Source organism: Erigeron canadensis, chromosome 4, assembly GCF_010389155.1.
Source record: "Erigeron canadensis isolate Cc75 chromosome 4, C_canadensis_v1, whole genome shotgun sequence".
In the NCBI taxonomy this organism is placed as follows: Eukaryota; Viridiplantae; Streptophyta; class Magnoliopsida; order Asterales; family Asteraceae; genus Erigeron; species Erigeron canadensis.
Window position 1 is genome coordinate 26,721,937 of NC_057764.1, and position 24,878 is coordinate 26,746,814.

The following is a 24,878-nucleotide window of genomic DNA, read 5'->3' on the forward strand; positions in this document are numbered from 1 at the left end:
GGCCGCGCGGGCACACTGCCGCCGGTGGTTCACTGCAGGAGAGAGAAGGAGAAATGGGGGGAAGAGAAGAGAGAGAGAAAGGAAGGAAGAGAGGGGAAGACTGTGATTGGTTAGTCAAACTCGTGGGGCCCCCCATCAACGGGTCTCACGACCGTTTATTTAAAAAAAAAAAATTATTTTACTTAATCTTTTACTCTATAAAACCAACACCACTTCACCATATTTATACAACAAAACACCATTCATCTCCATTTTCTCTCCTCCCTTTCAAATTATATACCAAAACTCTATCCCTTTTTTAAGTATGTCGTAATGTTTATTTTTTTATGTAAGTCGTTTTTTTAGTATGTTGTAATGTGTTTTTAATATTTTTAATAAAATGTGATGTTTTATGAATGATTAATGTTGTTATTTTATATAACTTTTAAAATTATATAGTATTAAAAATAAATAAAAAAGAAATGAAATAGTATTAAAAATAAACGAAAAGGAAATGAAATAGTATTAAAAATAAATAAAAAATAAATGAAATAGTATTAAAAATAAATGAAAAATAAATGATGATGAGGTGGAGATTAGGGAAGATGGGGGAAAGTGGCGCTAATAATTTGAGGAAAATTGTAGTGTAAGAATTTGATTAGTTAGTGTTGGGGAAGAGGGGTGACCACTACCTCCCCCTAAGAGCACACATAATTAATACATATCAATTATCTATATCTATACTCCTTTATAAAACAAACTTTCCTTCCACTTCTTAATTTTTAAGAACCTGAAATGACACATTTACCCTTTATGTTAATACATTTTTATTTTTATTTTATAGATTGTGACTAAAATGCCTTTAAAAAAATTCAACCTCTAATTTTCTCTCATGCAGAAACACATAGCAAAAACCTTAACTCAAATTCTCCCCCTCCTCCCCCTATTTATATCACATGCAACAATTCATCATCACATCTCCGGCTGCAATGAAATTACTTTTACGTTAATAACCACATCATCACTCTCGCCGTTATCGTCGCTGTATTGCGCGGACACCAATCTAGTTTTGTTGAAATTAAAAGTTCGTTTTTTAAAAAAAAATTGTTGATATTTTTATAAATAAATAATTTGATATTTTCATAGGAGAAAGCGACCTATAAAATCAACGTTGAAACGTGGTAGACTTTTCAGGAAATACGGGAGTCAGTACAGTACACACAAATGTTCAAAAAAAAAGTACAGTACACACATAACACTCTTTTTTATATTTACAATTTTATTATAAATATAAATATAAATATAAATATAAATAAATATAAATATAAATATTATAAATAAATAATAATTTTCGTCGCGACTTGAACTGAATCGCAGATCAAAGCTACTGCTGACGTGGATATCCGAGACCATTGTCGTTTCAAGTTTCAAACAACTCGTTGACTACATTTTCTTCTTAACCTACACCAACTATGCGCATTTTAAAAACCACCCCATTTTGATTTCCCTACTTTACTCTTCACTATGCGCACTACGCACCTTGCGTATTCTAGTCTCCTTCCTTTACAATCTTCAATTTTTTTCCTTTTTTTTTTAACATTTTAACAAAAATAAAAATAAATTAAAAAAACCTCTTACGTTGACTCAAAAATAGATACAAAAGTTGTAAGTAAGCAATTTCTGACCATTTTCTTTCCCCTCCACCGACTCTATCTTCCGGTAATATAAATTAAATTAGATTATTGCTGTTATATATTTGTGGTGATCTGTTAGTTAGTGTTTATTAATTGATGTAAAAAAGTCTTGTAATTTATTTATTTAGCTGGCTTTTGTAGTTATATATATATTTTTTTTATAGTTTTTATGTTAGGTTAGATATATAATTTGTATGTATATTGAAATTGAAGTATAAAAGGATGAAAAGGTTGAAATCTAGTGATGATGTAAGTTCATATGGAAATGAAAAAGGTGTTTGGGGGAGAAAAGATGAGGATAGAGGTTTTCATTATAATAATAAGTCTGAAAATGGGAAAAGAGGATTCATTTCGAGTTCTTCGTCCGCTTCCGTGCGGTACGAAGAGGATCGAAAGAATCCGAAAGTTGTGGTTAGGAAGAGGTCTGAGTATGAGGGGGAAGGATATAGGAGTAGTAAGGGGTATGATAGATATAGAGATAGGGAGAGGGATAGGGATAGGGAAAGGGAGAGGGATGGCGGTGGTTCGGAGAGGAGGGGGTTGAGTTCGTGTTCGTCTCCACGTGGGAGCGGATATGGAAGTGATAGGATACATAGATCCGAGAGTTTTTCGGGGCCTAGGAGGGATTTTCCTAAAGGGTTTAGGTCGGAAAGGGACAGGACGAGGAGAGAGGGGAGTGTTTCGTCGTGGAGGCGGTTTGGTAGTGGTGGAAAGGAAGCCGAGGAAGTGAGTAAGAGTGGTGGTGGTGATATGAGAGTAAGTAAAACGGGTTCGGAGGAGATTGGTAATAATGTGAGGTCTCCGCAAGGGGGGAGAGATGTGAAGTCACCGGTGTGGTCAAAGTCACCGCAAGGAGGGAGAGAGGTGAAGTCGCCGGTGTGGTCAATGTCTCCAAAAGGGGGGAGGGAGGTGAAGTCACCGGGGTGGTCGAAGTCTCCTCGAGGAGGGAAAGATGTAAAGTCGCCTGCTTGGTCAAAGGATTCTGGGAGTGAACAGTCGAAGAGTGTTGAAGTTAAAAAAAGCAATAGTGTTAGAGCGGAAAGTGGGAATGGAAATGATAGTGAAAGGGAAGAAGGGGAGCTCGAACCTGATACAGATCCTCGTCCTGAATCAGTTCCTATTGTTGAGAAGTCACCTGATCATCCGCCTTTGAGGCCATTGTGTAGTAGACAGGAGGTTCAACATGGAACTCCCGTTGATGAGACATGTTTGAAAGCTGAAGAAAAATTAGTTTCAAAGGAAGACATTAAGCCGGATCAAGCACGTGTGAATGCCGATGTTGAAAAACAAGAAGTGCATCAAAGTGCAATAAATACAGGTAATAGGACGTCGTCTTCTGGGGATTCTTCAACGCCGAGAACAGGTGAAAATGAAGTTGCAGTTCCGTTATTGTCTGATAATGAAAAGAAAGATGCTTGTAAAGAGGGAGCTGAGAGTGTTTCTGAAACTCTTAAACCTGTGGAAATAAAACCAGAACAAGACAATGATACTAATGTTGAAGTTAAGCAGGAGAATACGAGTTCAAGTATGCATGTACAGGTAACAGGACATTCAGAAGCAGAACAACACGATGTATCTGGAGTTACTAATCATACTTTTGTGACAAAAGAACTGACCCAAAACTTCAAGGATAAAGGTAAAAGTGTGATTGTTTCAGCTTCAAATGGCAATGATGAATCAATAGGTTTCTTAAATAGTAAGGACATTGATATGGAAGGACCTAGTAAAAGAGGTTTTGATTTGTTCTTTATGGATCCTGTTAAAAAGCCTGAAAGTAATGACCAAACAGGAGTAAGCAAGCCTAAAGATGAGAAGCTCTCTATGGAACCCCTTGAACTATCTCTTCGTTTACCGAGTGTACTTCTTCCTATTGGTGTGGACCAACCGGTTCATGGTCCAGATTCACCAAGTCAGGAGATGAGCATACAGTCTCATGCCAGCTCTTTCCAAACCAGTTCTGATGGATTTACTAGATCTTTTTCGGGCTCTCAGCACTATACCCACAATCCTAGCTGCTCCTTGACTGAGACTTCATTTGATTTTGAACAATCTGTTGGCAGCCGTCCATTGTTTCAGGGTGTTGTGTGGCAGGCTCAGCCTTCGGATGACCACAAGAATACAGAACCGCCGGTGCTTCAAAGAAGTGTTTCAAATGGAAATGGTGGCGTCTCAAATGCTCAATTCTTACAGTTAAATAATTCTGGAGTTGCAGAAGGAATTTATAAAACACCCGTTGTATTGGACAGACAGCTAAGTAGTAACAATAACAATAAGCAGCCATTGGGATCACATTCAAGGCATCGCAATGAGATAAGATCACCGACACAAAGTGTTGGATCTCATGACACGGGTTCAGGGTTTCATAAAGATCGGAAGCGTGTAGCTAATCCAGCTGACTTGGTTGAGCCCCTCCTTGCAATGGTGGTTTCAGAACCGATACACATAGTGGCTCGAATATTAAGTGAAATGTCACCCCCTTCAATAACAAGTTTAAAAGAGTTGGCTCGTGATGTTATCTTAAACCCAAGTAAACGAAGACAGTATTCTGCGGTTCGTAAGGCACTTGAGAAAAGGTCAGACATTACTTTGGAGATGCTATTGAAATCGCATAGTGTGCTGATAGAGATACTGGTGACCTTGAAAACTGGTATTCAAGATTTTCTCCAGACTAAACCTGATGTATCGTCATCTGATTTAGCAGAAATATATCTGAACTTAAGATGTAGAAACCTAACATGTCGAAGTTACTTACCTGTTGACGAATGTGATTGCAAAATATGTGTTCAGAAAAATGGTTTTTGCAGTGCTTGTATGTGTCTAGTATGCTCAAAGTTTGACATGGCGTCTAATACTTGTAGTTGGGTAGGATGTGATGTATGTTTGCATTGGTGTCATACTGATTGTGGCATACGGGAATCTTCTATAAGAAATGGGAGTAGTGCAACTGGAGCTTTAGGTCAAACTGAGATGCAGTTTTTTTGTGTTGCATGTGATCATCCTTCCGAAATGTTTGGTTTTGTGAGGGAGGTTTTCCAAAATTTTGCGAAGGGTTGGACAGTTGAAGCATTTGCAAAGGAACTTGAATATGTTAGAAGAATATTTTCTGGTAGTGATGATATTCGTGGAAAACGTCTTCATGAGATTTCTCTTCAGATGCTGACTAGATTGTCAAACAAATCGGATATTCATCAAGTACGAAGTTATATAATGAGCTTCTTTTCTGGTAAGCTTTCTTGATATAAGATGTATGCCTATTTTTTAGCTTTGCTTATTCAAGGTTGTGTTCTGGGTACAGTGAAAATCGAAATAATCAGTTTAGATGTAGAAGTAACAAAACGGATAATTCAAGGCAAAAAAGCTATTATAATACCTTAATTTGAAGAGTTGATCACTCTGTCTAACTTTTCACTCGAGTCACCAATATAAGTTTGTTGGAAGATTTTGTAAATCTAAGCTAGCTTATATGAATGTCACTGGCTCTTATATGAGGGTTTATTGCCGAGAGTACCCACAAACCTGTTTATATCTTTCCTTCCAAGCCATGAAATTTATTTCCTTCTAATTTAAAGGATGGGCTTGTGTCCTTTTTTAGTCATAAAAAACTACAAAAACAGTTTATTTAGATAAACATTTTACATGTAAAGCCTAGTTTTTGTGTGCAAGTTTAACATATGATTGTTAATGTTTATCATTTTTAAGAGCATTATTTTTCTACAAGAAATCTTATAATGACTCAAAAGGAACACAAGACCATCTTTCAATTACCCAATCGGACTAAAAATACTTCGATGGCCTTGAAGGGACCAACGGAAAAGTATATGTGTATTATATAAGTTCTTTGTTTTATTGTTCCTTATATAATCAGAATATATCAAATACAATATTCTACGTTCTGTTACAACTGATTACTTGTTTTGGAATACTACATATCACTTAACCACATTCGAAGTGCCTTCCGAACACTGTTTTTCTTTTCGGGATTCTGTCCAGAGCTCACACAAACAGAGATTTTCTTACTTAATTATCGTTGCAGATGATGATGCTTTCAAGGATAACGTGCAAATCGCACAAGAGAAAGAAGTACTGAAACAAAATCATGGAGAAAGAAGTAAAGATATATCCAATAACAAGGCCAGTCAAGAAGCTGCTATGTGGATGAAATCTATTTATGCAGATAGACCTGTCCAGTTACAAACAACCAGTTCAGACATACAACGGGCTACTCCTCTAATTCCAAGAGAACCTGTTTTTGATGAGTTGGATGGGATTGTAAGGATCAAACTGGCAGAGGCTCAGATGTTTCAAATGCGTGCAGACGATGCAAGAAGAGAAGCTGAAGGCCTGAACCGTATTGCACAAGCAAAAAGCAAGAAAATTGATGAAGAGTTTGCAAGTCGGGTCACAAAGTTGCATTTACCAGAGGCAGAGGAAATCAGAAGACAAAAACTTGAAGAACTTCAAGTTTTGGAAAATGCTCATCAGGAATATTTCAATATGAAGGTGAGGATGGAAAGAGAGATCAAAGATTTACTTTTAAAGATGGAAGCAACTAAGCGTAACTTCAACTCGTAATCGCCAGGTAGATCATTATTTTTCAAGATTCCAAGTTTAGTACACTTTTTTTTTCCTCTCTTTTTATTAATTTTTAGGTCTACTTGAAGCTAGATTATCTTGAATTATATGCTTTTAAAGGCAGACTGTACAGAGACTGTCAATCTTAGATATAATTCCTTGTTAAGATACAGCTAAACACCCTTTGGGGTCTCTTTTATCATCCGAAATGAAGTTGATTCTTCTTTGGTTGACACTGGGCTGAAAAATACAGACATTTCAATTTTTAGGGGTGAGCATGCTCGTTTTTATCTTTTTGGGTAACGCCGAAAACCAAACCAATAGTTATGCTTTTTTCCTGTTTGGTTTCGGTTTTTTAGGTTTTCGGGCTTTTATTTAATTTACCCCACTAAACAACATAGTATGTTCAACCTGCCAATAAACAGTAAATTACAAAGAATACTAAGTAAAAAAAGCTGGGTTTTAATACTCTAAAAATGAAAAAGTTGAATTACATTAACATATTAATTAAGCATAAGTAGTAAATTTAATAAACAGGTTATTGAAATATATGTAAATTGAAATAAGTATAAATATTTAGTTTTTTTTTTCTCCCTATTCTTTAGTTTCTTGTCATTCTGTCTGGCTTTTCTCAGCCGAGTAAAATTCTTTTTAGAGTACTATGATACTTGGATATATCAGAATTTCAACAGGGTATAATTCTTTTTTGAGTATGATTCCTTTAAGGAGTTTAAGCCAAGTAAATTGCCGGTCATCTACTCATCTTATCACATAGATAGTGGGGTATTGTGGTGTCAGCTGAATTTTGTTTGAGAATGCTAGCGGTCGTATTGATATCAATCCTGATCCAGTTTGTGATACTTATAATTGTGTTATGCATACATTTATTCGTAGATACATATCCGGTCATGGTCTACTTTCAATCTTAAGAATATCATTTCGTTTGATGTTGATTTTGATTTTTCTCACCCCCATCATGTTTGGTTTATGTGAATCGCTGGTCTTGTGGCAGTACCAAGACGACTTTGACTTCTTTTGAATCGGATAATACGATCCTTTCTATTCCCTTGCCAAGGGGCGAGGGGAAAGGCGCTGAACTAGTGTGTAAAAAGGTCAACACTTCTAACAAAAAATAATAATAATTTTGTTATTAACCCTTTATGCAATTTGGTGAAGACCAAATGAAGCCTAGAGAACAAGTTCCAATATCATAAAAAAGTATTGATCAAAAAAACCAAAACTCGGCTGAAGAAGTGTTGTTTGCAACTTTGCATGACAAAGAAATGCCAGCTGAACTATTTTAGAATTTGTCGTTTCTTTGCTTTTTAAAAGTGCGAAATGCTTCTCAAGTTTATGGAAGAAAAAGTATACATATAACATGTTATTATTGAAAACTAATATATCTGATTGGCTTCCATTTCTTAACGTTTTTTTACTTGACAAAAGGGTAATTTAATGAGAACCTTTTATATCTTGACAATATTTTAGTACCTGTCAATCCATGCGACACATGCTATGGATGGCACCAACTGATTTCTGACCAAGTGGTTACATTTTCTAACTTCTGTCAATTTAATTAAAGAATTTGTTGAATAGTTATATATTTAGTATTTTAGTGAGTTTTTGTAAAAAGACAAGTGCATGGGAATGTATTAAAGCTATCTCGTTTTGGTGCAAGTATTTATGTCTCAAAACAATCATTGTATGCATCAAAAGTTCTAATTTTTGTTTTATGTATATAGGATCTCACAAGACTTGTAAACCATTGACCGTAACATGATGATATGTAATGACTAACTTGTATGGTTGTCACATTTGGAATAAATAAAACTTCTTAACGTCTGAAATTCCAGTGGAGGTAACCGAATACATATAATACCAGTGAACTGAATATTTAATATGTAGCTTAACGCAAAAAATTTAATACATATCTATGGTTTTTTTTTTTTAACGACATTCTATCGTACTTTTACTCTTAAATTATACATATGTGTAAACCAGGACTCTAAAGTTAATTAACCTAATGGTTCAACAAAATGTAATTTGTAAGGTAATTTCAAGTACTTTCGTCATAAAGTAAAAGAACATTCTTTCTTCCAGATATACTGAGATCCACACACTTCTTATGTAGTCAAAAGGGGATCGATTTTATATAAGATAGGATCACTTATGGGTGTGTTTAGCATCAGAGTTTATGAGAACTTGAATTTCTGATTTCATAAGCTTAAGCTCATACGTTTTGTTTGTCAATCAATATTTTTAGTAGATTATGGTTTTATAAACTCCAAAATTATAAGATATTTGGAGTAGCTTTTGAGAAAAAAGCTTGTAACTTACGAAAAAGTAAATCTACCTTATTATCCTAACTAATTATACTTCATCTATTAAAATAATACATCTATTCTCTTACATTAACAAGTTATAAGTTCTAACTATTTTGCCAAATGTATATACTATCAAAAAAAAATATATATATATAAGTTAATTTTACCAAAAAACTTGAGGTATGTATATACTATACTACTCTTATTATTATACTTTTGCCGGGAAAATTTGAAATATATATAAAGAAAGAAAAAAACTAAATGAAAAACAAAAGGATAGGATAAGGAGCAAGTGACGTGTCAAATTCCCTCTTATTTCATGTCCATATAATTACTCACCTTTCACTCAAAATATATGGATAAAACTTCCATACCAAAGTAACGTACGGAATCATACATACCTGATCGGAAAATTCTTACACAATGACATCTCCGGCCTTGTTTTCCGCCGCACCGGCAATCAATCCCACTCATCGTCTAGTTTCGCCGACTCTATTCGCCTACCCTTGTGTCCACAATCCATCATTCAGATACCAAAACCGATTAGATACTAATATGATCCAACCGTTGAAATCAGCCGCATCGGATTCCATTTCAATTATCGATAACCCGACCTCATCGGAAGAAGAGAGTTCAGTAAAAGTTGGAGCTAAGGTTAGAGTTATAGTACCGTTAACGGTTTATCATATACCTAAAGTACCAGAATACGACTTGAATGGCAAAGAAGGTACTATTAAGGAAAACGTCGCAGTTTGGAAAGGGAAACAGATTTCGGCTAATTTTCCTATTAAGATTGAGTTTTTGGAAGGGATTGAAAGTCGCGGAGATAAGCCTGTAAAGTTTGTTGCACATCTTAGGGAAGATGAGTTTGAGTATGTTGACTAACTTTGATTAGTGAAAAGATTGAGAAGAGTTGTTTATTTGTTGCATCCTGTTTGATTCTGATTGTTACAATTTGAATTGTATGTTATACAGGCTTTATGGATGTATATATATGTATAATAATACAGAAAAACAACTTGAAGTGATCTGAAAATTGTCCTAACCTGTATTTGATGTAGATTTGAGCAGTAAGATAGATCATACATTAGTTGCATCACGCAAATTGTTTGTGTTGGTGATTTATGGAATGCTTGTATATATCAACTTCTTTCTTAAAAATGTATGGATCCTAGTTAGAGTTAACCGGAAAACTTAGATGTCATGTCACCCAAGACATGTCATCTATGTTCAAGTGCCTCCCTGAAAACTGTTTGGAAGCATTTAAAAAACTTCTGCCGAAACTTGGCACAAAAACAAGCCATCCTGTTAGTTGTATTGTTTCAGATGGTTCAATGAGCTTCACACTTGATGCAACAGATGAACTAAAAAGTATTACATATACTCTCAAGGAAAAGGGATGTGAATCACTAGAAGGTACTCCTTATCTTTTGCATTACTGTGTGGATAGCTCATTAAAAGATTGTCATTTTTTCTCTTTACGGTCCTATTCGGTTTTGGTACCCAAAAAACGGGTACCAGACCAGTAACTGATACTCTAACTTCAGTACTCTATTCGGTTCCTATATTTGATGGGTTTCAGTACCGAGCGGTACAAGCAGTTGCTTGTTCCATGATATAGTCATTTTAGAAGAGATTAGAGAAAATGAACCCAACTATGGAATTCAAAAGACCCCCAAAAAAAGATAAATTTAGAACACATATGGTAAAATTGTATTAGACCAGTGCGGAACTTCACACAACTAGTGTTGATGATGTCCCTGAGTCTATCTGGTCTGAGACTACAATTATCAGGTAGGATGACTAGAATCCCAGGGGATCAAGTGAACTCTTATCCCAAGTTTCTAAGACTTGCATCACACTCTGATCGTCCGTCCATGTAAGTTCTATTAACTCATGATAGAGTGGATTTTCAACACATAACATACATTACTAGAGGTTACTCTCTTTCCTTAAATAATGAAACGATAACCAAGTAGGTCTTAAAAATTCCCTTAAGCCTATACAAAAACGATATCTTACATATACCCTCTTTCCAAATTATTAGCGGCACTTGAAAGCATGAACACTAACCAACTTTTGGAAAGTGTGTTAGACAGAAAATTACAAAAGGAAGCCTAGGCTTTTCTTCATGTATAATATAAAGCATATAAGCCCTCGGCCTAAATTCAGACTGTCTATTGAGATTGGGAGAACCAATAAGTATTGGTAGACAGACAGAGATTCCGGAATACATCCTATGATTAATAGATTACTGATTACACAAAAGTGATCAAACTCTTAGTGATACCAATTAAGGTCCAAACCTGAATCAACTAAGAAACAAGAAATGTGATAGCTGACTAAATACTCAAGCTTATTACTATATTATATATGTATAAAAACATAAAAACCATTTCTGAGAATGAAAGAGCAACTTAAAACCTTAAGACAACCTAATGCATGTTTACATGGCAATATTTCTTTAACAACCTCATAGGTCTATGCAACTAACTATATGCATTAGATGTCTATCCGGTAGATAATATTTGACTGTCTATACCACAAACAAGGATTTTCAAACTAATCAATTATGTAAGCTTTTCTAACTTCCAATTACCTGATACATTTAATGTCCCATCACTTTGGCACTGTATGTTGAGCTTGCTACTGCATCTAACTTATTTTTCTTAAATTCTTAACTAACCTAGCACCTGCTATGACTATATGAGAACATACAAACACATATCACAAAAGCAGACTCTTGTGTGACCATTGATCATGATAATTAGAGTATTAGACAGAAATCTATGCTATACACACCCAATGCTTTCGGTTTTGAAGTACGCTATCATAATGCTTAACATCCGCCAAAACATGCTTTTGTGTATGTTTTGGGTTAGCATTTCGCAAAAAGCTTATACTTAATCGCTTATAAGGATATCGTGTGAAAATGCACAACTGGTAAACACATCAACCTTGGTAAACAAACAACTTTTTCGCTAAAAGAAAAGCTCAATGCTTTTTCAGTAAGGAAGGGTGCTATTGTAGTCTAAAGTCTAAATGCTAAAAAGTTATGTTAAACAGCTAATCCAAACACCAAGTGAAAAACCAAGTCTCGGGGAATGAGAATCACTACATCTTTGGAATGAAAGTTTAATATATATTACTTATCAAAAACAAAAGCGTTACAATCATCGATATATCAGCGTATAAAAATGAAAACTTTACGAAATCGTTATTTTTTTAACTAGCATATGCATCTATCACATACGAAATGTAGATCATTTTACAGCACTAAGATAGCCACCAACACTCATGAAACATAAAACTATGTCAATAACAAATATTAAAACCATGAATCAATCAATATACAAAAACCGACCCACACCTGACCACCTCGCGGTATGCCAAGCTCGCCTAACGTCTCGTTCAGATAGTGGTCCAACTCCAACCAACTGATGCAATGAATTTTTCTTATTACTAATCAAGTTCCTCCAAATACTTTCCAAATGCCCTTGTCCAAATCCAAATTAATCAATATACTCGAATTCGTCATCTTTTAAATGCACGAAAAACTTAACCGGTTTTTCACCACGGCCTTCAAGTATTTCAAAAAACTCAATTTTATAAGGCAAATTAGCTGAAATATGTTTTCCTTTAAAAACAGATACATAATCCTTTATTTTCCCTTCTTTTCCTTTCAATTCAAATTCAGGTACTTTAGGTACATGATACACCTTTAATGGAACCCTAACTCTAACTCTAGCTCCGATTTTTTCGGAACCTTTATTTTCTGATGAATCCGGGGACGGAGATGGTATCGGAGTGTCGGCGATCGCCGCCTTGGAATCTGCCGTAGCTGATTTGAGTGATTGGAGATGATTTGATCGGTTGAAGTTAGGGTTAGGGTTTGTGAGATAGTGATTACGAGAATAAGGATGTAAAGAGCGGGTGATTAGACTGTTGGAGATTGTGGACGGCGGTGAATTGACAGCGGTTGTGGTGCCGGCAGCGAGTATCGCCGGTGATGTCATTATCGATTTTAGTTGGATGTAGCGGCAAAGATACAGGGTCAACTGAATTTTTTATTTTCTGTTATTGCAGTGAGGTTACAACTTACGAAGTTATGAAAATATGGTGTCGATATATTAATTTTACTCATTTTTTTAGTTTAACCTACCAATATCACACTATAAGATTTTTTGGTATTTGAAATAAGCATTTCGACTTTGGGTGAGCTCTTTAGCGCGAATCCGGTTAATACAATCGTATGTTAGACCTCTCACTGTCGAATCGCGACACGAAGTTTGAAATGAAATTCACTTTCAAAAAAGAATTAAAATTAATCAAATAGTTATATATTCTTTAGAATCATACACAACAATATATATATATATATATATGTGTGTTTTTTATATAATGTGAATATTTGTTATCTATGATTAAAAAGTGTTGTGAGAAGATCCCTTCTCAAAAATAAGAAAAATTGGGGTTACCTTTGAGTATTGACATATCACTTAGCTGATTATGACTTAATTTTACTTGAGTTTTAAGTACAAAGTAACATTCATGAAAGCTTTAGGTTAGCTTATATACAACAAAGAAGATTGTAAAAGGAACAAGTAAAGTAGATGCGAAGGTTTTGGATTAAAAAAATGTGCTAAGTTTTCATTATCTTATGATGAATTTTAGTAGAAGGTATAGAAAAGTAAATCAAATACATTTCAGTTTGATGTAGCTTGTTGTTCAACAAATTCACATAAGATTTGGGCTTTTTGGTTTTGTACCCCGAAACCTAACCAAATTCAAATCCATAGCTATTTCCACTGCAGTCGATTCTACTATTCTTACCACTGTTGCTGCAGCCCTACCCAACCAAGTTAATGGTAAGAAACCTTCCACTTAACAGCTTGCTTTTCTTTGATCCTTGTTATTTTGGTTTGGTTTGACTTTCAGTTTTGTATTAAATAATTCTCAATCCGAGAAACCCAGACAACCTGAACGCAAACTGATAAACACCCTTAAGCTTCATTATTTGGTCATATGATGGTAAGTGTCAAAACAACAGTTAATACTATATCCGGTTTTGGTCATTAAAAAAAAAGTAATACAGTTTACAGAGTTGAGATTCAGGAGACAAATACCTTTCATATGGTATGGCATATATACCTTCAAAAACTTATATGAGTAATACTTTAGCTACACAGAACCTTTTGACAGCATAATACTTCAAAGAAAATGTCTGATATCTATAATCAAAGGGGTATATAATTTACAGAATGTTCTGAGCTCGTATAAATACAAACACGCCACCACCTCCTACAGCTCGGCCCACAAGCATATTCTTGTCGAGATACGAAAGGTAGTAGAGTCCTCCCACAGATCGCCTGTCATTTAGAACAAATTGACTTATAAATTTTTCTATTTCAAGTTTGTATAGAATGAACATAGTAAATGAAGCTTCATAATCACAACTTTCTCAAAGTATAAACAAAATATGAATTTTGATAGTAACCTGACAACAGGGTTCTATACTAAAACTATCAGTAATCACTCAAATGGTGCTTTCCTACAACTATGATTTTGGCAAATAGATGCCCTAAAGCATTACTTAGACATTCAAGAAGTTCTAAGGTTACGATAACCTTGTCAACATACCTTCCCGGGCTTGTGCTATTCACTGGAACTTGAGCTTTAAAAGTACGGATCGCTTGCAAGATCTAAAAACAAATCAAGTAATGAAACTTAGAATTAAGGTGCAACAAACCAAGTGTTAGATGGTATTTTTTGTGAGACTTTACCTGTAGGCTTAAAAATGAGCGTGGCAGCAATGCAGGGGCGATTAGAGCTTGCAACTCCTCACTGATGTTTATATTTTGTAGAGATATCTGCCATTGAAAACAAAAGTTGTTACATTAGTTATAGAAAATTAATTGTGTTAGTGTGGTAGTTGTAGACAATTAACTGGCCTCTTCAAACTGGAGATAGATGTTACGCCGGGATATGAGAGAAAATTTTGCAGAAACAAGGAGCGTGGCACCTTCATTATCCTGGGGAAAAAAGTAAGTGTTAGTAATATTATGACGGTTCTGAAAGAGCAAAACTAGTTTCATGAGTTCCAAGCAAGACTTCTCGTTCGATTACTGTGCATAGGTGCCATGATTACGGTTCTGAAAGAGCAAAACCAGTTTCACATTTCCCAAACTCCTTGAAAGTCATGGCACCAATGCACAATAATCAGCCCCTAGTGAACTAGTCAAGCATAAGTTCCAAACAATTCTTTGCATCCAAGTACACTTCAAAAAGTCACTGTACTAATGTAATGTGGTTGGACTAGTCAGCATAGGTTTCAATAAATTAATCCACATATAATGCACCCTTCTGAGAAATTGCAACAATCACAGATGCGGCAAAGGTTTGCTTGCAAGCTCTTACTTTTATGATAATCCAATGTGGGTAAACCAAGGTCTAATCAAGTAGGAGTGATCAATCTAATGTATGATAAGTTGAAATTCTTTTATCTTTATAGGATCCCGAAAAACATGTTTATTGAGCATTGAACCAAACTAATGTATGATAAGTTGAAATTCTTTTATCTTTATAGGAGTGTTAAATGTGTGGCTGAACCTAAATTCAGGTTTCAGTTTGAGTAACCTAGAAACTAAGTTTTAGCAAATGGGATATAAGTTCTTGGAAAACATAAATAAGTGCTATGTTATACCTTTCGACTCCAAATAAAGAATAACAAAATAAGAAATAAAAATGCACCTCTAGCAAGCTGGGAATACTCCAACGAACAACATTGCGAACATAGCCTCCCTTATCTTGACCCTTACATTCAAACTTCTGAAATATTTGGCCAACCTATTCATCATCATATCATAAGTAATAAATATTAACTACTTCCATCTCCAAAAAAACACCACACTAAATTTTTGAAAATGTCCCGTGAAAACTTATCATCATAATAATACATGTCTAATATAAAACATTCCAGTACTTATTGATATCCACAAGGGCCTAGTACTCTTAATCGACTTATTTAGTTTGCACATTTAGCTTTAGTATGCATCCACCTCTAAACTTGCTTTATCAATTTTCTACCACGAGTTTTTATGACAGACAACGTATAAAGCTACATCAGCAAAAATTATAAAACACCGATTAGCTAATGAGGAAGTCATTGGGATACATACAATAACAATGAGTTGAAAGCATGATGCACACATAAGAAAGCCTGAATGTATGATACACAATATAAAAAACATGAAAATTTTGATACACTTAGAAACACTTGCCCTTTTATAGTTTAATTAAGCATTAAACACTATCAACATATGAAATAAGCGAATTTTCAATACCTGAAAAAAGGGAAGCCTAGAAGATGAATCAAGAAGAACAAGAACATCAGACGCAGAAGTATATTGCAATCTCCATGTCCCATCCAGAATACAGAAATCAATTCCTTCTTCACTTCCAGCTTCATAGCTCTCCAAGTCCACCTATACTGTAAACCATTATATACATATATAATACTTAAAATACAAACATCCATCCACATTTACGATGTGTCCGTTATGGGACTGGCCAGGACATCTCAACCATTTTTGGGGCCTAAGACAAACTTATAAAGGAAAGTTTTAGATACTAACACTCCTGTTATAATTAAATTAAGATAAGATACACTTCTGGCTTATGTGCTTCAAACTTCCTCAATATTAAAAAACAAAATAGAAAGAAATTAAAAAAAGAGACTCAAGAATAGAGCTTCTTTTGGGTTCAAAAACGGGCTTCTAGATGAATATATGAAAACAGGTTGGATAAGTGGTTAACACCCTTGCATCTCGAGACAGAGGTCAAGGGTTCTATCCTTATGCCTTGCAAGGCTGGAGGTCCTTTTCTATCATAGATAGAACCCGGAAGTAGTCTCTCTACACCGTCGTGGTAGGGGTAAGGTTGTCTACATCTTAACCTCCCTCATACACCGTCAAGGTATTAGGACCCAAAACCCGTGGAAGACGGCAGTGGGTGCTTACTATATCTATATGATCTATATCTAAATATATACAGGAAAAGGTTTATGTGAGAACCATTTGAATTGGAAGAATCATGAGATCCTCTAAATTATAATTTGATGTTCATATGTGAATGGTATATGTGAAGAAATTCATTCACATATGAACACATTCAGTTATACTTAATACTACCTATGTGACGATGTACCCCTCCGAGCCACCATACGAAGAACCCTATAAGGTACACTTACGAAGGGCATAAACACGAAGGTGTTTAAGATCAACTCAGCCGCATAAAAAAGATTAACACATCACTTTATTTCAAAGACGAATACACTTACCTAGTTTGGAATATTCTAGGATATTCTTCTAAGGAAACTAAATCGGATGAACATGGTAAGTAGAGTTTTACTTGAAGAAGGAATAGGGAAACCCTAACCTTCTCCTCCAAGGAACCTCCTCCTATAAAAGGAGGAGGACTCCTTCACATTCGATCATCATACATTCGGAACAACACCGAATAAACCTCATACATACACGATCACGGATCGAAAATAAACCCTTAAAGTCGAATGCAATTCGACCACCACCTTCATCTACCTTCGTTGGCGTAAAGGAACACCGTTCCTACCTTCGGGGAATCGCCAACAAATCCTAGAAGGTTTCTAGGGTTCTCTCATTCGCTATCCCATTCTATTTGCTACGTGGTTCGGTGCACAATGCACTATGTTCATATGTGAACGGTTCCGACATGAACCTTACCCTATATATACATCTTATAATATAACTAAAAGAGGGGGTTGGGGGTACACTTGGCACCCCTAATCTCCCTCCTCTAGCCTAAACCTCCATCTTTATTAATCCTCTAATTTTTTAATATTAATCTAAATTAATTTACACTTTTTGGTTTTCCATCATCAATTTACACTTTAACCTCAATATAAAGCAATTAATTTACACTTTTTGGTTTTCCATCACCAATTTACACTTTAACCCAATTTAAAAATAATTAACTTACACTTTTTGATTTTCCATCACCAATTTATACTTTAACCCAATTTAAAAATAATACTTTTTGGTTTTCCATCACCAATTTACACTTAAAAATAATTAATTTACACTTTTTGGTTTTCCATAACCAATTTACAATTTCACCCAATTTAAAATTAATTAATTTACACTTTTCGGTTTAATTGGTAATCTATAATATAACTCACGTACGACAACAAAAAAAAAGAAACTACGAACAACTACGAAAGGGTTTTTCTTTTTATATACTTTGCACATAATTAATCATTATTATTATTTTTTAACATTGAATTCTTATGTTATTGTTATTATTATTTTTTTTAATTTTAGATAAGGTTCGTTATGGCTTTTTCTTCAAGACAACATTAGTTCATCTTGAAGATCTTAAGCCAACACATGTTAACCATCATTTACGACTCCGTGTTGTGCATGTATGGACTGTTTCAGAGTGGAACAACACGAAAAAAATCAAAACGTTCGAAATGGTCTTTGTTAATGAATTGGTATGTATTTTTCAAATTATATAGTTTACACTTTTAGAATATAAGAAACTGTAAACTTTTTATTTAACTAAAGTTGGAAAAAAGGGGTAAACTAAAATCAATATTTATATAAAGTTAATTTTTGTATGTTTCTTCTTTAGCTTTCGTATTGATTAAGTTGTGATATATGACTTAACTAATATAAATATTATATATTAAATTTTGTATTTGCAACCTATATTAACTATTAGGATTTACGATTATATCTTTTTATAACCTTTTAGATATGAAGTCTAAATTTGCTATGAGTAGGTTTCTGATTACTTTAATATATTGACTTTGATTATTTTGGGTTTTATTTAACTAAAGTTGATAAAAAAAAAATAAAAATAAACTGGAATCAATGCTTTTTAGCTTTGATTAATATATTTTGAGACTACCCGTCTAATGGACAGGCTTGAGCACTAGTATATATATACACAGACTTGGCTAAGTAATGGGTCATCTGAATTACAGTTACACCAAAGCCCCTTTGGTTACAAAACAATTAAATGGTATTTGTAAACCAAAAGCCAACGAGCTACCAAACGGGATAACTAACATTTTCAGTTTAAAGAAAAAAAATTATTTGCAAACCAGATAGTAAAAAAGACGTACCAAAAGCTCTTCAATTTCAGAACGTTGGTTAGGGGTAGTGACAGAGCCACGTTGGGTGTCTTGAATGGCTTTCAATAAGTCATATTTCTTGTTCTCTAAGTCTGTTTCGTTTGTTATTTGAGATGATGATTTAGTAATAATAGTTGAAGATATAGCTGAACATCGAAATGGGTTTCTTGTTGGATAAGAACAAACAGTCGAGCGAGTTTGTAAAGTTGTGAGTGGTGGTCGGAAAATAGTGGTTGTTGTTGTTGTGGGTAATTGTAGATTCATTTTCTTTTAATTTTGGAATCCTAGTTGGAGATTGGATGTTTTTGTGACTAATATCGTGTTTTGGACACATGCTCTAAATTTTCTCAAATTATAAATTCAAGTATAGCTAAAAGTTATACATATAGTAGTTTTCTGTCTTGATAGGAATCACGGATACAAAACTACAGAGGTACGAGCCTATAGAACAGATTCATGTTCAAGTAAGGTCGTTATACATAAGATTATATTTAACGACCTATATTACATTATTACTTAACTAATACAAATCTAAAAAACAAAAAACAAATACTCAGTAATAACTCAAATTATATTGTTGAATTATTAGTAAAAAAGTTTATCTTAATCTCAATCTTAATCTTAATTTTAATATATACTATAAAACAGTTGAACTAATGACTTATTAACCAATCAAATCGTTCAATTTTATTAAATTAACTATCGCTAATTTCATCATTTAAATTAACTATAAATTAAAAATCCTAATAATCATTATCAAATTATATTATTATATTAATATTTATATTAATTTCTAAAAGAAATCTCATTAATTTATACCTTTTTGTTTTCCATTAATAATTTAAACTTTTTAACCCTGAATACTTAATTTATATTTATTTTTAACCATCAATTTTTTAAAAAACGTTACAAAAAGTACTTATATTTAATTTATTAAAGTTACAATTGTTGACTCAAATCAAGAATCTTAATTGTTATCAAAGAATATGAAAACAATAATCATTATCTAATTATCATAAAATATGTGATTGAAAATAACTACATTCGTGTTATGGGCTCGCATCGTGATCACATACATATACTTGAATGTCAAGTACATGATCGCATTTATGTTTATATTTTAATTTTTAATTATCTTTCATAATAATATCGCATTATGAGTATAACTGGTTTCAAAAAAATTTATAATAGAGAAATTATTGTAGCATGTGCCTTGTGGAATGACTACGGCAAACAATTCCACCAATATGTCTCAGCTAATAATGACAGTGACAAACTCGTGATTATTGTACTACAACTTGCAAAGTATAACACTTAGAATTGTATATTTTTAAAATTATAAGCTTTTATAAGTTAAATGTATGAAGATCTAATATTGATAATATCGTAAACCATGTATCCAATGTTGGACACGAGTTTAAAATCTAGTTTTATACTACACAAGATTAGAAAAGAAAATACAAACATTTAGCTAGTTTATGGATTTAACTCTACTTTCAGTTTAATTCATGTGTAATGATGTTTGCATTTTTGAAGTTTAAAATAAAAGAAATGTTAAGTTTATTAACAAATTATGAACAAAATTTAATTAAGTGATGTGTTGCCAATGAAATTAAGAGAGGAAGAGGGGGGATGGTTTTACATGTAATTTATATACTTGAATTGTTTTTTTTAATCTTTTTGTTTGTCTATCATTACATTATACATTTACGCATATATTGATTTTAGACAAACGAAAGCGGTACCCGCGTGTTGCGACGGTGATAGAAGTGGTGGTGGCGACGAGCGGTGGTAGCGGCAGTGGTGGCGGCGGCGAGCGGTGGTAGCGGTTGTGATGGCGGCGGATATTGGTGGTAGGGGTGGTGGCGCTGGTGAGTAGTGGAAGTTATTAATGTAATGTGGCTATAATGTATGATAATCATGAAATAGAATGTGTATATTGTTGAAACTTAAAATCAATATTAAAATTTTTTATTTAATGTTGAATATTATAAATGAATTTGCTTTATAAGGCCTTAGCTTATAATAGTCCTAAACTAACGTCTTCATCCACAAAGACGGAGGACCTTATTGGTAGGGGGAGTCTTTGGGCTGCATCTTCAAGCGGGGGTTCTCATGGAGACTGCGAAGGACACTCGAATGTGGGGTAGTATGTGGGGTCGGCTGCAGTTTTTTGTTTGTTTTATATATGTATAGTGTATATATGTGTGTATTTGTGTGTGTGAGATAAATTATAAAATAACTGATGATGTGAAAAGAAGTTTCAAAAAGTTTGTCTTACAGATAGGGATAGTCTTGAGAAGAGTTCTAAGTGATGTGATACTGACGTGGCATTTAAAAAGCCGAGAGGACTTCCTCCTTATAAGCAAAGGGCTAATATAATATAGATAGAAGGTGTTAAACTGACCATTTTCTGTTTGTTGACAAGATGGTATCATGGTCACCAACCATTTCGCATCCTAGTTGAAAGAACATACTCATCTGACCAAGCCACCGAAAATTATATATTAAAATAAGGGTAAAATCCATAAAAAGATAACATATTTACACAAATTTTTTATTAAAGGTAACCTATTTTGTTTTCGTCTATTTAAAGGACCATATTTTCAAAAATTTCTAATAAAGGGTATCTTGTTAGTTTTTGACAGACGACGCACGTTAAGTGTCACGTCACCAATGTCACGTCATCCGTTCTGCTGACGTGGCAGTTGACTTTGACCGACTTTTATATATATATCAACTTTTATATATCAAAAAAACATAATTTCATTACACCGTTTCTCTCTTTGAAGAATTCGTCCACCACCACCGTCGTTCGACCGCCGCCTGTCGCCGTCGGAGCATCTCAGGAAAAACGCCGGCAGCCACCATCTCCACCTTATTCCACTCTCCCACCTCTTTCTCTCCTATTCGTGGCGCGCCACTACTTGCACATGCTTTGTACTATCGGCCTTCATGACTCTGTACTACCACCTCGAAACCTTAACCTACAGGTTTATGGAAAGAGAAGAAACCTTAACCTACAGGTTTCTGGAAAGAGAAGAAAGAGAAAGAAAGTATTCGGCTAATCTAGATTCACATGACACTACACAAATGTATCACAATTTATATTCCAAAAATTGTGAGGATTCCCCTCTTTTAAAACTAAAACGGATGATGGTCTGCTATATAGAAGCCACACCCCCCGACCCAAGTCTATCACAGTAATTCCAATAATAATAGTGAAGGTTCTGAAATGTGTAGCCTCAAAAACCATAATAAAGAAATTCAAATGAAGTTCGGTCCCTGTTGGTTGGTTCTCGTCCACACAAAACACAAAAGAAAACTTTGCAAATGGGAGTGGCTATGTGGCTAGTGGGGTTAAATAGTCAACAAAACAATCTTCTACAAAATCAAATATAACAATGATTTTGTCACTTTGTGGTGTTTGTGAAATGGAGTGTGCGGTGGTTAGCCGCAAGTAGCAAGAAAGCGGGACTTGGTCAAAAATAGTCAATAGAACATCCCAAAACAACCATTATATATAATATAACAATCCAAATTTGGATTGCTACAATGTCAGTTAAGTTGCCTCATAATTGGCTTGGTTTGTTTCCAACAGGCTTAGTTGGCTCATAATTGGCTTGATTTGTTTCCAACAGGCTTAGTTAGTTAATAATTTTTTATTCTTTCTTTTTTTACCACTTTCTAGCTTTCTTTCATCCTTGTCTCTTTTTCTTTTACAACTCCAAATATTTTTTCACCTGTTATCTTTTTCTCAAGTATCTCATCATTTACATCATATGTAGCTGGTGACAACAACAATGATAATCAAAAATATCCTCCACCGACACCCAACTAACGATGGAAGAAAGCATTAACAACTCTGTCGCCGCCGTTAGAAGCCGCTAACTCCAGTGACCATTCTGATTTAGGCACCTTCTCGATTTCAATTTCAGATGCCGGTGGGTATAAATTATCATCTGGGGTTCTTTAAATGAGACTTTCAAACTATTTTTGGGATTTTTCATAAATAATCACTGGGTATGATTTTTTTTTTATATGCTTTTTTGTGATCTTTTGATTGTTGGAGTTAAGGTTTCACTTTTTTGGGAACTTTTCATAAACAATGTGTGAGTATGAATTTTTTTTTTTTTTATATGCTTTGATTATGTACTGTAGATTCATATTAGTAATGACCTGAAGTTGTAATCAGTTTTGTGTTACTAATTTATATTTATATTTGGGGTGCAGCTGTCTAGAGTTGTTATTACCAACGTTGGTTTTTCAAAAATGACTATGTATTTAACAAATACTTCCGATAATCGATGGTAATAGTCTCCATGATCATATCTTGCAGGTTTGTTTGTCTCATGAATTTCTTTGCTGATAAGTGTCGAGTTCATGATAGTGAGGTATTACCCCATTAATGTTATGTAGGCAACTAGACGAAGAGTAGTCACCAAGCTTTTTTGGGTTTACACCACCTAGGAGATGGATTCCATGTTTGTTGATTTATATAGTTAATTTGATGAAAGTTGGATCTACATTAAATAAAAAAAATGGAGATAATCATGTAATGAATTGCTTTAGTCCAAAACAAACTAATAAAAAAATCGTCATTCCGTGTTCATTGTTAATAATGCAACACTAGGCCTACTGAAATTTTGAGTTAATCATATGAGTACTTTTGTGCTAAATGAACTAATAAGTAGATTATTATTCATCAAGGGGGATTAGTGTTCTTTTTTGTGTTTACTTATGGGTTTATATATATGCCAGTTGATATTGCGTTGCTAGGATGATCCGTTGATATTAAAATTACAGTTGTTATTCCATCGTCCTATATGGGTAAGATTCGGGTCTTCTATACTTTTTACCGTTTCTGGTGCAATTGTAAAAATACGGATAGAATTGTCTTTTTACTGCTAGAAAGTGATATTTCATACGTGTTTGAGCAGCTTCTACATACATGTATATGTGTAGAATTAAGCTAATACTTGATCGCTAAGTGGATATTTATTGTCGAAAGGTTGATATTTTCCCTTTATAACAATCCTATTGGAGTGTTAACATGATACATGAGGGGCAATCTTTAATTCGCATTACTACTGCAATAGTGCTATTATGGCATTCTAAGAACTTATATCTCATATTCTATGGAAATCTTACATAATTTGTAATGCTATAGTGCTATTATGACATTCTGCAAACTTATATCTCATCTTCATATGCAAAGCTTAAATAATTTGTTGTCATGTTCAGTTAGGAATACATTATTACCTGCTGGGTATAAGAGACTCTATAGGTTTTAACAGAGTTTTGTATTTAGTACGGTCGTTAGAAGTAAGCCTGTTGTAAGTAAAAGGTCAAAGATATGTTTGAAAATTTGAAACAAAGTAATACTAGGTCCTCAATTGCTACATGAATAAGATGAGGAATTGTCGTTTTGCAGATCTTGAAGATCAATATAGTTGGTATGGAAGAAAAGAAGTAGATACTATAATTATCATATCAGGGACGGACAACCGGTATGCTAAAAAAGAAGTAAAGGAATAAGCTCGTATGCTGGTTGTGAGACCACTTGTAGATGCTTTGGTGGCCTATACGGCCTTGGGAATTTATTTGGTGTTCAACAACACTGTTTCATGGGCTGTTCTTGCATTTTTTTAACCAAAAATCATATACTAAGCCGAACTTAGAATTTAGCAACATATTAGCATATTGGCTACTGGCTAGCATGACCGAATGTTAAACAATTGATGCACTCATTATCCATCCTCTAAATCTTTCAAGATGGTTATGTTTATAAGCAATTAAATACTATTACTATGCTTAGAATGGTATCTGCCAATTGATCTATTATAGATTTCAATTTCGCTCCGCAGCGAAGCGTGGAGGAAAAATTCTAGTTAACGGACAATACAAAATCAATTATCCATTCATATATCCACGCCTGTTTTCCTTATGATGTGTCAAACGAATGTGACACTTAACGGATGTTTAATGTTAAAAACTAACGGCATTACCTTTATTAAGAAATTTTTACAAATGAAATCCTTTTAATAGACGAAAATAAAATAGGTTACCTTTAATATGAAATTTGTGTACATAGGTTATCTTTTTATGGAATTTTCCCGTAAAAGAATGAAGCAA

General features: G+C 34.1%; 4 protein-coding genes across 4 annotated transcripts; 2 read left to right on the forward strand and 2 right to left on the reverse strand.

Annotated features, from left to right (window-relative positions):
- The first annotated feature begins 1,834 nt into the window (after positions 1–1,834).
- On the forward strand, positions 1,835–6,478 carry LOC122595352 (protein OBERON 4). Its single transcript, XM_043767702.1, has 2 exons — positions 1,835–4,896; positions 5,707–6,478. The coding sequence occupies exons 1-2, from the start codon at positions 1,896–1,898 to the stop codon at positions 6,243–6,245; spliced, it is 3,540 nt and encodes a 1,179-aa protein (XP_043623637.1). The 5' UTR covers positions 1,835–1,895; the 3' UTR covers positions 6,246–6,478.
- A 2,439-nt stretch (positions 6,479–8,917) lies between these two features.
- On the forward strand, positions 8,918–9,597 carry LOC122596282 (ferredoxin-thioredoxin reductase, variable chain-like). The gene has a single exon (XM_043768831.1). The coding sequence runs from the start codon at positions 8,993–8,995 to the stop codon at positions 9,452–9,454; it is 462 nt and encodes a 153-aa protein (XP_043624766.1). The 5' UTR covers positions 8,918–8,992; the 3' UTR covers positions 9,455–9,597.
- Positions 9,598–11,690: 2,093 nt separating this feature from the next.
- LOC122597831 (ferredoxin-thioredoxin reductase, variable chain-like) lies at positions 11,691–12,678 on the reverse strand. The gene has a single exon (XM_043770404.1). It carries the CDS (start codon positions 12,583–12,585, stop codon positions 12,082–12,084), a length of 504 nt encoding a protein of 167 aa, XP_043626339.1. The 5' UTR covers positions 12,586–12,678; the 3' UTR covers positions 11,691–12,081.
- Positions 12,679–13,679: 1,001 nt separating this feature from the next.
- Positions 13,680–19,068, reverse strand: LOC122595492 (probable plastid-lipid-associated protein 10, chloroplastic). The gene is made up of 7 exons (XM_043767860.1): positions 18,735–19,068; positions 15,913–16,053; positions 15,320–15,415; positions 14,521–14,601; positions 14,353–14,439; positions 14,210–14,271; positions 13,680–13,938 (listed from the first exon to the last, which is right to left on the reverse strand). The coding sequence occupies exons 1-7, from the start codon at positions 19,005–19,007 to the stop codon at positions 13,824–13,826; spliced, it is 855 nt and encodes a 284-aa protein (XP_043623795.1). The 5' UTR covers positions 19,008–19,068; the 3' UTR covers positions 13,680–13,823.
- Positions 19,069–24,878: the final 5,810 nt, after the last annotated feature.

What these genes read in the sequence shown, in the direction of transcription:
- LOC122595352 (XM_043767702.1), top strand. Translation starts at nt 1,896, where the DNA reads ATGAAAAGGTTGAAATCTAGTGATGATGTAAGTTCATATGGAAATGAA. An exon ending in TATAATGAGCTTCTTTTCTG is followed by an intron (nt 4,897 to 5,706) that starts GTAAGCTTTCTT and finishes TTATCGTTGCAG; the next exon opens with ATGATGATGCTTTCAAGGAT.
- LOC122596282 (XM_043768831.1), top strand. Translation starts at nt 8,993, where the DNA reads ATGACATCTCCGGCCTTGTTTTCCGCCGCACCGGCAATCAATCCCACT.
- LOC122597831 (XM_043770404.1), bottom strand. Translation starts at nt 12,585, where the DNA reads ATGACATCACCGGCGATACTCGCTGCCGGCACCACAACCGCTGTCAAT.
- LOC122595492 (XM_043767860.1), bottom strand. Translation starts at nt 19,007, where the DNA reads ATGAATCTACAATTACCCACAACAACAACAACCACTATTTTCCGACCA. An exon ending in CTGAAATTGAAGAGCTTTTG is followed by an intron (nt 16,054 to 18,734) that starts GTACGTCTTTTT and finishes TTTACAGTATAG; the next exon opens with GTGGACTTGGAGAGCTATGA. An exon ending in CTAGGCTTCCCTTTTTTCAG is followed by an intron (nt 15,416 to 15,912) that starts GTATTGAAAATT and finishes GATGATGAATAG; the next exon opens with GTTGGCCAAATATTTCAGAA.